Below are 17,438 nucleotides of genomic sequence, written 5' to 3' on the forward strand. Positions count from 1 at the left end.
TGCACTGTTGTAGAGTATTATTTCATCAAGCTTTTTCATGTATACATGTGCACACACGCATATATACTTCGTGATATAAAACGTATTTGTTATATTAAGTTATGGTCTTAAAAATTTGAAAGCCATTAATGGCCTTTGGCCACTAATTTGTTTTTTTAAATTGTAATTATTTACTCAATGCCTATTAATTTCCATATTGTTTTTCTAGTTCTGTTAAAGTGGGTAATGGTCTATAAAGATAACTAAAATAAAGGCCCTGACTTAATGAATACCTGTGTTAACTGCTTGGCCCTTGTGGTCCTTTCTCTCTTTGATACAGGTAGTCTAATTTACATATGTTTAAACACGCAGTCTTTTTTTCTTTAGTGCTACTGTTTTGAGATGTTCTTTTCATTCCTCTTTAGTACTTTTACACCCAGTCCAATTTTACTTTCTTGACTTTTAAAAATCTATTCCAAGATTTATCAGAGCCAGTTTTTTCTATTAGTGATCTGGTGGTAAGAAAAGCAACTGCTCATTGCTACCATTTTCTTAGAAGGTCATTTATTATTTTATTATTTTTTTATGTTCCATTGCAGAATAGTTTCAAATTCCTGTGATAAAAAAAGCAAAGAATACTTGTAATATAAAGGAATCTTTGTTTAACTTGAGAATACATTGTTCTGATGTATCCAGTACAGGTCTCAGTATTTTCCTTAGTTCCAAGGATTGATTTGAGTGGATATTTGGGTACAGAAAAGGGAGGTTGCTATTCTGCCATATTATGGGCTGAACTACTTTATAATATGGACTCACTGCTGCCCACAAACACATGAAAAATGCTAAGTGAAATTTGGGATCAAAGTAGGTGCATGGCTGAACTTCAGAGAAAACTTTCCACTTGCCAGGAATAAAAAGGAAATCAAAGTCAGAGGAGGAAGGAGCAGTAAATTCTGAACAAATATGAGAGGATAGGGTATTGGAAGGATGTAAGGCCCTCAAAACAGGAGGTTGGGGTTGGGATTGGAATTAAGTTATTTGACTGTGGAATTACGTCTCCTTAAAGCTGAGACCCTGATAGGTTACCTCCTCTGCAAAGGATCTAGAAAAACTCACTGTATATGCCTATAAATATATTTTTTGTTGATGTTGTGAAGATAAAATGGAATACAGTATGAAAATATTTTGGAGGCTGTGAAGAGCTATTTAAAATTTTGTCTTAATTGGTGTATAAATGAGAGAAAGAGCCATAAGGGCCAAGCAGTTAATATACATGAATAAAGCTGTCCAGGTATAAGACATTGGGGATAAGGGGGTGGGAGATCATCATGAATTGGATATCATGCAGCATTGAAAGGAACTAGTGCTACTTTGTGACCATGTGGGAAGTAGACCCAATGTTTCCAAATGTCTGCTTCTTTAAAAGTAGCTTCTTAAAATTATCCCCCCCCCCCAAACAATTTAAAATTAGATAGATGACTTGGAGGAAGAAAAAATACAAAAGGAGAAAATTAGAAGCAGAGAAACAAGGAGGAAAGAACAAGAAATATTATATGAAAGACTTAAGCTATGGTGTTTTTAAAAAAAAAAAAGCAAAGAGGAAGTAGTTTGCACTCGGATGTCGAGTGTGACTCAACACGGTTAGCATTAGAATAAAGGAATCGAGAAAAAAGCAAGTGAGTGCAAAGGGTTAATTTACAAATATGTATATTTTCAGAGTTTGTCAGGTAAAGTGCTAGAAAGTAGGGATAGTGTTATTAAGTAAAACACCCCCTACTGGTTTATGCTGAGTGCGTACTAAGTACCAGCCATCCTGAGTTGTCTTATATAATTGGGGCAGAGGTCTAAGAAAAGCTAAATTTTAGAAGTGAAGGATGAGTAGAGTAGGAGTACCAAAGAAGGAGGGATTAACAAGCTTTCTAGGTATGGAGAATTGTTTTATACCAAGGCAATGAGGTGCGAAGGCATGGCAAACTCAAGAGTTGAAAGAAGTGAGGCTAGGGTGCAGAAAAGAGATAGGGGTGTGGTTTTAAGATGAAATTGGAGAGGTAGGCAGAAGTCAGATTTTTAGTCATCCTCCTATCTAATAGTAGAGTAACATGTAAATTACCATCACTCCGCTACGCCCACGATTGGGCGGCAGGAGGCTGGGGGGCGGGACTCGGGGTGGCCTATATGGCCATTGAGAGGCACGGCTGCGCTGCCACTGAGGGGGGCTACCCTGCTGTTGAGAGGGGGACTCCCGCCCCCTGTGCCTCTCAATGGCCAGATCCGCGGCCGCTGAGGGGGCCTGCCGCGGACACCCAGCTGTGCCTCTCAACGGCAGGGTAGTCAGGTGTCCGCGGTGGCCTTTGAGAGGTGCAGGAGGCGGGAGTCCCGCCCCCTGCGCCTCTCAACAGCAGGGTAGCCCCCCTCAGCGGCCGCGGACCATCAAAAGGGGGGAGCTGGGTGCCTGTCTGCTCCCGCAGAGCCGGAGGCTTCTGAAAGGCCTGGTGCCGGAGCAGACCTTTCAGAAAAAAGCGAAAGCGTGTAGGGGACCCTACACGTGCATGATTCAATCATGCACTGGGCCTCTAGTTTTATCATAAGAACAAAGGTAAGCCATTGAAACCCTCAAGAATGTTTTTTACATACTTATTGCACAGATTCACTGTGCTGGCTTCAACACAGATTATGGGATTGGGCCTAGGCACATGCAGTTAAAAAATTGGAGAGGGATGGGGTTATCTTGATACTGGTTTAGAGTTTGAAAAGCATTTCTCCAATCTACTCCATAGATAATGAATCATAACATTTTAATTACATGGATCTCACAAGGAAGTAAATAATTGACGATAGCTGCACTTTATAAAGCAACTAAAAATTTTACTTGAAAAAAGTTTTAAAATGGATTACATGCCTTATTGAACAGAATAGTAATTTTTCTGGTCACTCAAATTATTAGCAACATTGGCTTATAACCCTCCGAATATTGGAAAAAGATATTGCCCTCTATACTATTCGAACCGTACAAATGTAAACTTTGAGCACTTTTCCCATCTTTTCTTCTGTCAGTCGCAAGTTTTAAAAGTTCTGAAAGCAAATCAGAAGGGCAAAAAGGGAGTATCTACTGCCTACGTTAGTCAGCCCCCACTGAACAGTTTTTCTGGGAAGTACAACTCAACATTTCTGCTTAATATCTTATTTGAACTTGAACTAATAGCACAGTTACCTGCAGGGAGTTTGTGCTATACATTCTTTTATACTGGGTGACCATAACATTGGTATTTCTGTTATTAAGGAAAAGATGATATGCTGCGTTAGGCAGCTAGCAGTTTCTAAGGCAGCTGTATAAACCATTGGTTTTCAATTTCCCTTTCTTAGTATTTCTACTTTCCAGGTTGCTTTAGGAAAAGCTTGTGTAGTTTTTATACTTCACCTGTGTTTTGGACATTTTATCGACTAACTGTATAATAGATTCTTTATATTTCATACTACCAAATGTTTACCAACTTCATAATCATTAGACTTCTGTGGCTTTTAAATTTTCTCATTTTGTATGTTTTGTTATCAGCAAATGAGATTTCATAGTTTTGAATATTAATTACAGAAGCTTGTGGTATTGGAAATTTTTTTGTTTTATTGACATTTTTATTTTGAATTCATTTTCAGTTTCAGAAAAGTTGGTAAGAATAGTACCAAGAATTTTTAAAAATTAATCTCTATTGTCAAAAGTATAAAAGATGTCTCCTTTTTTACCCCATTGACCTCCTCCCCGCCAGGCCTTCTCCACAATATTGTCTATGCTCATGAGTTATGCATCTATGCATAAAAGTTCTTTGCCAGAATGTTTTTTTAATATACCTTTTGCACAGGTTCACTAATTTTTAACTTTTTGGTGCATTTTCCTATTTTTCTCCCCCCATATCTATCTATCTATCTATCTCTCTCTCTCTCTCTCTCTCTCTCTCTCTCTCTCTCTCTCTCTCTATATATATATATATATATATATATATATATACACACACATACATACACACACACACACACATACACACACACACACACACACCTGTATATTTATATTCGTATAAATCTGTTTATGAAAGGGGGATATAAACATTCTTATTCATAGTTTGCTTATGTTAAATAAAAAAAGGGAAATAAAAATTTTTTAAAATAATTACTAAATGGGGAGAGAGGGCCTAGTATAGAGGAGATAGGATGGAAGCTGGGCTTTGACTATAAAAGTAAATAATAAAGCAAAATTAAAATAAAATGAATAAAATGCAAATGACCCTAATTAAATCAAGTGGCCTTACAGAATTAGATTTTTTCAGTTGACTTTATGACAATAATATGATTATGGGAGGGAATTTTCCTAAAAGAACAAAAAGAATTGTAAAGAAATCTTGTTCTTAACCCTATTAAGAATAACTAAACAAAGTAAATAAATACTTTATACTTCTAATATCTAAGGTAAAGACATTCTAATAATAAACCTATTTCACTAGAGTAGCCTAGATTCAGGCTGTTTGCTTTTATCTCCAGCCAGAACCATGTCTTGCCTAATAACAAGGAATGTTGACTCCCTATTCATCTTCAAGGGCTATCAAGATATGATTAAGAATATAGGCCCATGATGGGCCCCTCACCCCCAGATTAAATAATTTATTTACTTTCCAAGTATTTGTTTGAGTAGCCACCTGTAAAAGATACTATGGTAGGTACTCTGGAAAAATAAATAATATCCTCAAGAAGCTTATAAACAATTAAAGTGATATCCCTTTTGCCTATTTATTCTTTCCTAAAGAATTAGTTCAACTGTGCTTTCTTCTAAATGTTCTGATATTACTGTACCAAACTTGGTTGTATCATCAGTGCTCCCTTTATACTTGGATCCATTATCTTAAATATAGCACAGAATGGTATTTATTGATTGACATGACCATCTCTCCATACCAGGCTTGAAGTTCTCTAAAGGACTGGACTGTCTCATTTCCATCTTTCCAGTGTCTAACATGGTAGTTCTTGGTTAAGTTTATTGAATAAGTAGATGTCTCTTACCTCTCAGGTCACAGTAGAATGAAATTGTATGTAAGGAAAAATATCTTCTCTAATGTTCTTGCTGAAATTTCTCTCAAGGGACTCAAGTAAAATAGTGATATTTTTATTTTGTTTTATAAATCTTTATTGTTGAAAGTATTACATATGCTCCCCCTCCCCCTTTTTTAAGGGATAGTTTTTTTGTTGTTTTACTTAATTAAAAGGCAGTGTGCTGTTCTTGGACCTCAGAACCATGTGATCAGAGGATAGAAATTGTCACAAAAATGATTTTTATATCATAGCTCTTGGGAACCAAATTTTTGTTTACGGTTTCTATATTTCCATTGAAAAAAATCGGTATATATTTACATTTTAAAAATTTTAATTTATATCTCACGTTTGAAGTAAAAACTCTTCTTGCAAACTTTTATGTCACTGTTTCCATGTAGAAACTATTAACTCCTTGCCCTTGGAAAGGAGAATTACTTTTAGGAAGTAATTACTTTTAATATTGAAATCTATTTTCATAGAGTAATACTTCCATCTGGTGGTTTTTCTGAAAATTACAACAGAAGACTTGAAGCATGAGTTTTTCTATATAGAGATATAGATAAACTACATTACCTATTGTTGCTTATAAAGCCAGATGAAATTACATCAAAGGCTGTCTGTGTATCAAAAATTTTATTCTGTAATTTTCCACAATTCAGATGTGAACGCCACATGATCAAATGGCCTTGGGGATAATAATAATTTATATAATCAATTGTTTAGTTCAGACCATATCTAGGCTTCCCTGAGCTGAAAATTAGTAATGGGGAAATTGATAGTTTCTCAAACTATTAATTGCTTTCACGTTTGTGTGTATAGAGGTTAGGAAATATTGTGAGAATTTGCTATTATTTTAGATTATTACTGTGGCATCATGACAGAGTTGATGATTTTCTCAGAGAAACAATTACTGATTTTATTTTTTAGTACCATGTATTTTATATTAGCCTAATTATAATAAATCACGTTTTCCTAAAATGATAAAACATAGATATAAACTTGAAAACAAATAGAAACTACAAATAAATTTCCACCTGTTACCATGAGAATTTTCAACACATTTTTTTAACCTTTTCTTCACAATTCCTACCTCCTTTATATTTACTACAGCCAAATAGCCTCTTCAGGATATTCTTGTGTTTAAACTTTCCAAGTTTGTAGCCCAGGATTCTGGCTTGGTAGAATATGTTCATTATGTTGGAGGAAGATTGTGATCTGATTACTTAAGTTTTGGCTCAAATTGTACAAAATCTATTAACCATGTCAGTTATTACTATAAATTAACCTTTTTTCCTTTTTCTATTTGTTTGGCCATAGAAAGTTTGAAATATGAAATAAACAAGGTTTAATGATTTGGGGCTTTCTGGTGACTTTTTAAGAAAAGATTCAATTCCTAATGAATTTTGTTTGAAATCTGTTCATTTTCATATTGCAGCCAGTCCGATGATGATTCTGGGTCAGCTTCAGGCTCTGGATCTGGTTCCAGTTCTGGAAGCAGTAGTGATGGAAGCAGTAGCCAGTCAGGTAGCAGTGACTCTGACTCTGGATCTGAATCGGGCAGTCAGTCAGAGTCTGAGTCAGACACTTCTGGAGAGAACAAAGTTCAAGCAAAACCACCAAAAGTTGATGGAGCTGAGGTAATAAAGTATCCAATGAAGGAAGATTTATAACATTGATTATTCTTTTTTAAAAATGTGTTTTTATTGATTTTAGAGAGAGGAGAAGGGAGATGGGTAGAGAAATAGAAATATCTGCGAGAGAAGCGTCAATTGGCTGCCTCCTGCACGCCTTCCTCCCCACTGGGGATTGAGCCACAAGTTGGGCATATACCCTGAGTGGAAAACATGCACTGACCAAGAATTAACTGGGGACCTCTTGCTTAATGGGTTGACACTCAACCACTAAGCCACACTAGCCAGACAATTTATAGCATTCTTACTCTAGCTTTTATAAACATTAATTTTAAACATTAAAATTTTCTTTCAAGAGATTTTCAATTATGGTTAAACTAGAGGCCCAGTGCATGAAATTCGTGCACGGGGGTTGTGTCCCTCAGCCCAGCCTGCACCCTCTCCAATCTGGGACACCTCGAGGGATGTCCCACTGCCCGTTTAGTCCCAGTACCAGTAGGATCGGGCCTAAACGGGCAGTCGGACATTCCTCTCACAATGCAGGACTGCTGGCTCCCAACTGCTCGCCTGCCTGCCTTCCTGATTGCCCCTAACCGCTTCTGCCTGCCAGCCTGATCACCCCCTAACCACTCCCCTGCCAGCCTGATTGATGCCTAATTGCTCTTCTGCAGGCCTGGTCCCCCACAACTGTCCTCCCCTGCAGGCCTGGTCACCTCCAACTGCCCTCCCCTGCAGGCCTGGTCACCCCTAACTGCCCTCCCCTGCAGGCCTGGGTCCCCCCCAACTGCCCTTCCCTGCAAGCCCGGTTGCCCCCAACTTCCCTCCTCTGCTGGCCTGGTCACCCCTAACTGCCCTCCCCTGCAGGCTTGATCGCCCCCAACTGCCCTCCCTTGCAGGCCTCCCAACTGCCCTCCTCTGCTGGCCTGATCGCCCACAACTGCCCTCCCTTGCAGGCCTGGTCCCTCCCAACTGCCCTCCCTTGCTGGCCATCTTGTGTCCACATGGGGGCAGCCATCTTGTGTGTTGGAGTGACAGTCAATTTGCATATTACTCTTTTATTAGATAGGATATCTGTGGAATAATTGGCTTGAAAAAGAATCTATAACTATAAAACAGCAAATACAAAATAAACACACACCAAACCTATTCTTCCTCTTTGTGAGGCACACATTGAATTTCATAAATGTTTATTTAGTGTCTAACAGATAAAAATTAAAGACGTTGTGAGATCTTTTTGTTATTTCTACAGTGTCTGATCTCTTCTTTCAAGATCTTCATGGAAATACTTTATTGCTAGTAGCAGGAGAACTCTGCTTCCTTGAAGATACCTGGTAGAATAGACTAAGGGACATTCTGTTGGTAAAAGCTACTACAAGACTTAATAAAACTTGTCTATACTTCATAATAGCATATATAGTATTACTTAGAGATCCAATCATAAGATGCTTGGACCAGAATATAGATAAACACATAGCTTTCTTCATGGAGAAAATATTGTCAGGAGGGAAAAAAAAGTTCTTAGTAATGTAGTTGATTTGCATTCTGACTTAAGCTCTTCATGTTCACTTCAAACCAGTTAGAAAAAGTAAGCAGCCATACTTTGAGTAACATTGGTGTCTCATATTATCGCTTGTTTCTGAAAGTTAACTTGTAACACCAAAGAACATTGTCTATCTATGAAACTTGCATAAATATTTATATGCAACGAAAGGTCAACATTTTATTTTTATTGGATTGCACTAATATTATATTACATGTGAGTAAGGAAGGTAGTCTTTATTATTTGGAGGCAGTGAAAATGTTGGTACTGCTTTTCAGTAAAATAACCTCTTTTCAGTTTTTTTCAAAACTTTATCCTTACTGGTTCATATTTCTATTATAGTTTTGGAAATCCAGCCCTAGTATTCTGGCTGTTCAGAGATCCGCAATGCTCAAGAAGCAGCAGCAGCAGCACCAGCAGCAACAACAACAACAACAACAAGTTTCATCTAATAGTGGATCAGAAGAGGTGAGTTTTCATTATGAAAGCTAATATTTTAAAAGTAGACATGATGCCTAATCATTTAAGTAGGATGGTAATTAAGAAATTATTAGAAATAATAAGTGTTTTTAAAGGATAGGAGATCACTACATTTAAATATGTGTATCAAGAGTCTTGAAATATAGAGATTTTATCTAATAACTAGTAGCCCTGCGCACGAATCCATACACCAGTAGCTTTCTGCTGCCCTCCTGTATCTCTCTGCCCGCTGCCCTGCCCTCCTATAACTCCCCCCGCCCCCGCCTCATAGCTTGCTGCCCTGACCCCTCCTGTAGCTCTCCTCTGCCCGCTTGTAGTTCACTGCCCCACCCTCCTGCAGATCTGTGATCCGGTTGTTACGTCTCATGGCGTAACGGATAATTAGCATATTCCTCTCTTATTATATAGGATAGGATTGTACTTTTAAGGATTAATCCAAAACAAGAAATGGAAATTGGCGTGCATTTGCTCATCAAAGCAAAACTAGAAATAAACTAAATGTGAATATTGGGAAAATAGACATATGTATGTGTTTACACATATATGAATGAAGAAATAATATACTGTTTAAATCATATTTGTACAGAATATTAATAGAATTCTCGACATATTTTTAAAAGAATAGGCTGCAGCTGTAAACATTGTAGTTCCTATGTGCATGTGAGCCTAATAGGGGAGAAAAATATTAAAATTTGACATACCAACAATTAAGATTCTTTTTTTGAGGCCATAGTAGGTAATAATAATGGTCTCCAGAGTTGATAGATTCATTTTTTCAATTACAATTGACATTCAATATTATATTGTGTCAGGTGTACATCATAGTGGTTAGACATTTATATAGCTTACGAAGTGGTCCCCTTCCCCCATAAGTCTAATATCTACCTGGCACCATATATAGTTATTACAGTATTATTGACTATATTCCCTGTGCTGTAATTTACATCTCTGTAACTCTTATAACTGCCAATTTGTACTTCTTAATCCCTTCACCTTTTTCTCTCAGCCCTCTAACCTTCCTCCCATGTGGCAACCATAAGTTTATTCTCTGTATCTATAAGTTTGTTTCTGTTTTTATTCACTTATTTTTTTTTAATTCCACATTTTAGTGGAATTATATGCTATTTGTCTTTATGTGACTTATTTCACTTAGCATAATACCCTCTAGGTACATCCATGTTGTTACAAATGGTAAGATTTCATTCTTTTTCATATTTGAGTACTATTCCATTTTATATATGTACCACATCATTATCCCGATTGTCTATTGGTTGATACTTATCTTGGGTATTGTATATGCAATGTCCTTTTTTTGTTTTTATTGATTTCAGAGAGAGGAAGGGAGAGGGAGAGACAGACAGAAACATCAATGGTGATGTTTGATCTACTGCCTCCTGCACGCCCCCTACTGGGGATCAAGCCTGCAACCCGGGCATGTGCCTTGATCAGGAATCGAACCTGGACCTCCTGGTTCATGAGTCAATGCTCAACCATTGAGCCACACCGGCGGGGCATTATAGCCTTTATTTTTTTTAACCTTTTGCACTCGGATGTCGAGTGTGACTCTACACGGTTATCATTGGTAGCAGCTCGAGAAAAAAGCAAGCGAGTGCAAAGGGTTAATAAATCTTCATTGTTCAGATTATTACAGATGTTCCTCTTTTTTCCCCCCATAGCTCCCCTCCACCCGGTCCCCCCCTCCCCACCCCATGCCCTTCCACTGTCCTCATCCATAGGTGTAAAATTTTTGTCCAATCTCTTCCCCCACCTCTCATGCTCCCTTCCCCCCGAGAATCGTCAGTCCACACCCTTTCTATGCCCCGATTCTATTATATTCACCAGTTTATTCTGTTCATCAGATTTTTTACTGACTTGATTTTTAGATTCACTTTTTGATAGAAAGGTATTTGTTGTCACTTTGTTGTTCATAATTTTTTTTTAATTTCTTTATTGATTAAGGTGTCACATATTTGTCCTCATCCCCCCATTCCCATCCCACACCCCTCCCCACGGATGCCCCAACCCCCTGTTGAACTTAACCATTGGTTAGGCTCATATTGTTCATAATTTTTATCTTTACCTTTTTCTTCTTCCTCTTCTTAAAGAATACCTTTCAGCATTTCGTATAATACTGGTTTGGCGGTGATGAACTCCTTTAGCTTTTTCTTATCTGTGAAGCTCTTTATCTGACCTTCAATTCTGAATGATAGCTTTGCTGGGTAGAGTAATCTCGGTTGTAGGTTCTTGCTATTCATCACTTTGAAAATTTCTTGCCACTCCCGTCTGGCCTGCATTATTTCTGTTGAGAAATCAACTGACAGTTGTATGGGTATTCCCTTGTAGGTAACTAACTGTTTTTCTCTTGCTGCTTTTAAGATTCTCTCTTTGTCTTTTGCCCTTGGCATTTTAATTATGATGTGTCTTGGTATGGTCCTCTTTGGATTCCTTTTGTTTGGGGTTCTCTGCACTTCCTGGACTTGTAAGTCTATTTCTTTCACCAGGTAGGGGAAGTTTTCTGTCATTATTTCTTCTAATAGGTTTTCAATATCTTGCTCTCTCACTTCTTCTGGTACCCCCATAATTCGAATGTTGGTATGTTTGAAGTTGTCCCAGAGGCTCCTTACACTATCTTCATATTTTTGGATTCTTATTTCTTTTTGCTTTTCTGGTTGGGTGTTTTTTGCTTCCTCATATTTCAAATCTTTGACTTGATTCTTGGGATCCTCTGGTCTACTGTTGAATTTCTGTATATTATTCTTTTTATTTTTTTTTAATATATTTTATTGATTTTTTACAGAGAGGAAGGGAGAGGGATAGAGAGTTAGAAACATCGATGAGAGAGAAACATTGATCAGCTGCCTCCTGCACACCCCTTACTGGGGATGTGCCCACAACCAAGGTACATGCCCTTGACCGGAATCAAACCTGGGACCTTTGAGTCCACAGGCTGACGCTCTATCCACTGAGCCAAACCGGTTTTGGCTGTATGTTATTCTTTATTTCAGACAGTGTATGCTTAATTTCTAACTGGTCCTTTTCCATTTTTTTGGCATTCTCATTAAGATCCTTGAAGGTCTCACTAAGTTCCTCGGAGGTTTCTAGAAGATTCTTGAGTAACTTTATATAACTGTGGTTTTGAACTCTATATCCAGTAGTTTGCTTTCCTCCATTTCTTTCATTTGTGACATGTTTCTTTGTCTCCACATTTTTGCTGCTTCCCTGTGTTGATAGAGTGTCCTTGTGTGCTAGGTGTCCTATAGGGCCCAGTGGCTCAGCCTCCCTAATCACCTGATGTGGACATTCTTGGTGCACCCCTTTGTGGGCTGTGCGCACAGTCTTGTTGTAGTTAAGCCTTGATTACTGTTTGTATCACTGGGAGGAATTGACCTCCAGGCCAATTGGCTGTGAGAACCTGCTGTGTCTATGATGGGAGAACTGCTGTGCTGGAGACACCCTTATGGGCAGGACTTGCTTCAGTGGGGCTTTGGTGCTCACTGAGTCTGCCTCTTGAGTGTGTCACTTATGGATGTGAGGAGTTGCAATCTGGTATTGTCTCACACTGACCACTAGGTACACTGGCTCCTGGATCTCCAAGGAGGTGCAAAGTCAACCACTTCCTGAGGCCATCCAGCAGGAGCTACAGTGAGATCTGCAGATTTCTCCTCTTTGTTTGGGGTTTGGAAGTTTTGGAGCTCTCTGACCCAGCTGCAGTTTGTTAGGTTAGGTTGCGAAAGGACTGTCCATTCATATGCAAAAGCCACTGTGCACAGCTTGGGTGGGGCTGGGTCTCAGGGAGTCATCAGGGCGGAGCAAACAGCGATGGCTGCCAGTCAGCCATCTCCGCATCTCAGTCTCTGCGTCTCTGTGTCCCCATGTCCCGCACCCCCACGCAGTAACAATGATCCCTGCGAGCACCTCTGCTGCGAGAAAGCCACCCTCGTTTTCCTACCCGATGCCAGACATTCCAGTTTCTCCCCGTAGGAGTCTGGGTTTCCAGAGTCTCGCCGGAAACTGGAGTTCAGAGCAGTCGTGAGCTTGTATCTCCCTTCTGATTGAAAAAGACAGTGCGCCCAGTTGCCAGCCCATTTCGCGCGCCTCTGTACCTCTGCTCTTCTGCGCCTCTGCACCTCCTACCCAGTCTCAATGCGCTTTTTTCTTTCCTTCTGTTGTAGAACTTCTACTCAGCCAGCTTTTCCGTGGTTCTGGATGATAGCTGTTTTGTCTTTTAGTTGTAGTTTTGGTGTGGTTGTGAGAGGCAGCACATACAGGTGTATACCTTATGCTGCCATCTTGGTTCCTCAGCTTTTATTTTTAAAATCTTATTTTATCTGATACAAATATAGGTGCTCCAGCTTCTTTTCATTTTCTTTTGCATAAAATAGCTTTTTCCATCTCTTTACATTCAGTTTGTATGTGTCTTTCGATCTGAATTGGTTCTCTTGTGCATGTTGCCAAGTTATTGTCTTATTTTCTTCTCCATTCAGCTGCCCTGTCTTTTGATTGGAGCATTTAATTCATTCCATTTAAAGTAATTATTTATAGGTATGTGGTGACTGCCGTTTTATTTGTCGTTTTTATCTTTTTTTTTTTCCTCCTTCTTAAAGAAGTCCCTTTAACATTTCTTATAATGCTGGTTTGGTGGTGATAAACTCCTTCTACTTCCTCTCTCCTTTCATCTTAAACGATAGCCTTGCCTAGTTTAGTAATCTTGATTGTAGGTCCTTGCTTTTCATCATTTTGAATATTTTATGTCTGCAAAGTTTCTGTTGAGGGAGCTCCCTTATATGTAACAGATGACAGATTTTAAAGTTTTGTACAAAACGCTGACCTTGTAATGTTTACCTAATTTCACTGGCTATATTATAAATTTGAATAGAAGCATTATTGATCACTTTATGTGCTAATGGTATAAACATCACAACATGGGGGAAAGAGGTTTTATATTTACTGTTATTAGCAAAGTGAACTTTAAATACTGTGACACGCAAAAATTTGATATGATGGTTAAATTGCAATCATTAATAATCATTAACTTTATTTTTTTCCTACAGGATTCCTCTAGCAGTGAAGATTCTGATGACACATCGAGTGAGACCAAAAGGAAAAAGCATAAAGAGTATGTCATTTTGTTCAATTGACTACTTACTCTCATATCAAGAAAATCCTAATGATTCCCTATTTCTTCCTTTATTAGAAATTGTTGCCAAAAAATGGACTTTTGTAAACTCTTGGTTCATGACATTTGATTAGGTTAATTTAAACCATTAATTATTTTTAAAATATATTTTTATTGATTTCAGAGAGGAATGGAGAGGGAGAGATAGAAACATCATTGATAAGAGAGAGTCATTGATCAGCTGCCTCCTGCACGACCCCCACTGGGGATTGAGACCCCAACCTGGGCATGTGCCCTGACTGGGAAGCAAACCATGACCTCCTGGTTCATAGGTGAACGCTCAACTACTTAGTCATGCCGGCTGGGCTAAACCATTAATTCTTAACATTTATCTTTCTCTGATGACTTAAGGTTTTTATGCCACTTGTTTATCTCCTATAACTCCTCTCCCTTATATATTTTTAAACTTCAAAATATCTGCTTATTGATAATGTCAGAACATCTTAACTTTGGTATAAGGGTGTAAGGGATCCAACTGATGATGGATTTGGGGTGATTCTGTTTATTTATGTTAACAGTTATCCTTACTATTCATCTCCACATGAAATTTACTTGATAGAACTCATTTAGGAACTCACTATAATTTCTTCAAGTATAAGTAGTACTTCAGATTCTCAATTCAGATACTTAGATGGTTTGAGTTTTTTTCCTCTGATATATTTTTTTTAAAGCATTTTTCTATGGTCTCTTCTTCAGTTTTCTTTGGTATTTTGCATTTTCACTTTGGTATGTCTAGCTTTTAATCTGTTACTCTGCTTTTGCATCTAATCTTATGCATCCTTAATATGAAGATGCATATCTTATTTCTGAAAATTCAGTCATTGTATCTGGATATTTTCTCTTTCTAGTACTACTATTAATAGATGTAAATTTGTCTTGGATCATATCTGTTGTATATATTTATTGGATCACCTATTCTATCTTCCATGAATCTTACTATATCATGTTTTATATAATTTTATTTCTGTGCTACAATCTGGCTAATTTTCACAGATCTGTCTTCTACTTTACTAAGTTCATTTTCTACTTTACTAAATTCATTTTCAACTACTGTGTCTCATCAGATGTGTAACTCTTCTCCAGAGTTAGTAATTTCTAAACTCAGCATAGATGCAAACAAAGAATAAGAGTAATGTTGGGCCCTAACTGGTTTGGCTCAGTGGATAGAGCATCACCCTGTGGACTGAAGGGTCCCAGGTTCTATTCTGGTCAAGGGCATGTACCTTGCTTGAAGGCTCGATCCCCAGTAGAGGGTGTGCAGAAGGCAGCCGATCAATGTTTCTCTCTCATCAATATTTCTAACTCTATTTCCCTGCCTCTTTGTAAAAATCAATAAAATTTATATATTTAAAAAATATGTCGGATGATTAATAGACTTGCTTGGATATAAAAATCATAATTTATATTATAAAAATATAAAATGAAGACTTTTCATATATTCTGCCACTTGTTACTGCTTAATGTATAAACTGAAAAGATTTCAAGATAAAAAAGAATTTGTTTCTCTATTATGTTTTTATTATAAACCAAATCCTATATGTACTCTCTTATGTAACCATTAACATAGTCATTAGTACAAGAGATTCAGAGCAATTGAGTAAAAGCAGTGACTGTGAGACAGATCTTATATAGAACTCAGTGTGTATCTTTCATTTGGAATTTATATTATGGCAGAATGTTAAAATGTGCATCCACTGTTTTTTCTGTTCATGTTGATTGGAATTAGGCTAAAAAAATAGTAATAAAGGTTATAATTGAAGATTAAGATGGGCTGATTTTTCAAAAATATATTTTTCTATACTCTTTCAAGTCTTTTTATGAACATGTACTATTTTTAAAAATCAGTTTTGAAGGGTATATTTTTAAATTTACTATCTCCAGATAATTGTAAGAGATTTGAATTTTTGTTTTTGAGCGGGTAATACATTATTTTAAAAGTTGAACCCTGTGTTTCTTAAAATTAGCATACTATTTTCGTCCATAGTGATAATCAAAATAACATTTATGTACCGCCATTCATTGAGGTATAAAGTAAATGATTAACAAAACTCTGGAGTTATGGGAGAAATCTATGACAAATATTTTCTAGAATGTTTTTCTTTTTCTGCAGACATTTAAGTGTTTTTAGTATGCATGAAAGCAACAATATGTCTAATATTTACTATAATACAATTTATTATTTTATTATTTTTGTATTTTATCAGAGATAAAATTTGCAATAGGATGTAAATATAAATAAAAATTTTATATATTTTATGTACAGTGAAGATTGGCAGATGTCTGCATCAGGATCTCCATCTCAATCTGGTTCAGATTCAGAATCTGAAGAAGAAGGAGATAAAAGCAGTTGTGATGAAACAGAATCTGATTATGAACCAAAAAATAAAGTTAAAAGTAGAAAACCTCAAAATCGGTAAGTATATTCTCGATTTGATGCTGAAAATTGTTGGTTATAGAGGTGTTTATTCTTTTTGTATATAGTTTCTCACTTCTGGTTTTATGACATTGTTTCTGTAAAACACCTCTCTCCCCCTCATCTTTCCTAGATCTAAGTCAAAAAATGGAAAGAAAATTCTTGGACAAAAAAAGAGACAAATTGATTCATCTGAGGAGGAGGATGATGAAGATTATGATAATGATAAAAGAAGTTCTCGTCGACAAGCAACTGTCAATGTGAGCTATAAGGAAGATGAAGAAATGAAAACAGATTCTGATGACCTCCTTGAAGTCTGTGGAGAGGATGTTCCTCAACCCGAGGAAGAGGAATTCGAAACAATAGAACGATTTATGGATTGTCGGATTGGGAGAAAAGGAGGTATGTATATATATATATATATATATATATACATATACATATATATATATTTTTTTTAAGAACACTTACTGTTTGGTGGTTTCAATAACATTACTAGATTAAATAAAATATTTCTTGAAAATTTTTTAATTTTGAAAGCCAAGATTGTAGATTTTCTTTGTTTTACTTGTATTTGCTGTAAAATATACTTTGCATTGCCTTGAGTATTTTCTTCCCAACAAATAGGTATTTGATCTCAGTTCATGTATTTTAGATAAATATAAAATTTTTAACCTTTGTATTGGAGTTTTTCTATTGCCATCCCTAAATAATAGTTATTTAGGTGCTTTCAGGTTCACAAAGACTGGTTTATTTCTTGTTTTGTTTTTTGAAAGTTTGTTTCTTTAAAAATGTATTTTTGTTTTATCTCAAATATGTAGGTTAATTTTTCTTGTCTTGCCATGCATTTTTCTCCTTTCTGTATTATTGAGATATAATTGACATACAGCATTGTATAAATTTGAGTTGGACAGCATAATGATTTACATGTATTGCGAAATGATTACCACACAATAAGTTTAGGTAACATCCATTAGCTCATAGATACAATAAAACAAAAAAAAGGAAAGAAAGAAAAATTTCTCTTACCGTGAGAATTTTTAGAATCTACTCTCTTAGTAAGATGTAGTACATAGACACAATGGAATACTACTCAGCCATAAAAAGGATGAAATGGTGCCATTTGCAACAACATGGATGGAC

General features: G+C 36.8%; 1 protein-coding gene across 2 annotated transcripts in view; it reads left to right on the plus strand.

Annotated features, from left to right (window-relative positions):
• The window catches only part of CHD1 (chromodomain helicase DNA binding protein 1), an 80,712-nt gene that overhangs the window by 15,959 nt on the left and 47,315 nt on the right, over positions 1 to 17,438 (plus strand). For both annotated transcript variants that reach the window (XM_079760317.1, XM_079760318.1), the window contains exons 3-7: positions 6,491 to 6,692; positions 8,569 to 8,694; positions 13,758 to 13,822; positions 16,146 to 16,295; positions 16,429 to 16,697. In XM_079760317.1, the coding sequence (XP_079616443.1) occupies positions 6,491 to 6,692; positions 8,569 to 8,694; positions 13,758 to 13,822; positions 16,146 to 16,295; positions 16,429 to 16,697 (812 nt within the window). The remainder of the gene's footprint in view (positions 1 to 6,490; positions 6,693 to 8,568; positions 8,695 to 13,757; positions 13,823 to 16,145; positions 16,296 to 16,428; positions 16,698 to 17,438) is intronic.

This window comes from Cnephaeus nilssonii, assembly GCF_951640355.1.
Source record: "Cnephaeus nilssonii genome assembly, chromosome: 2".
NCBI classification, from domain to species: domain Eukaryota; kingdom Metazoa; phylum Chordata; class Mammalia; order Chiroptera; family Vespertilionidae; genus Cnephaeus; species Cnephaeus nilssonii.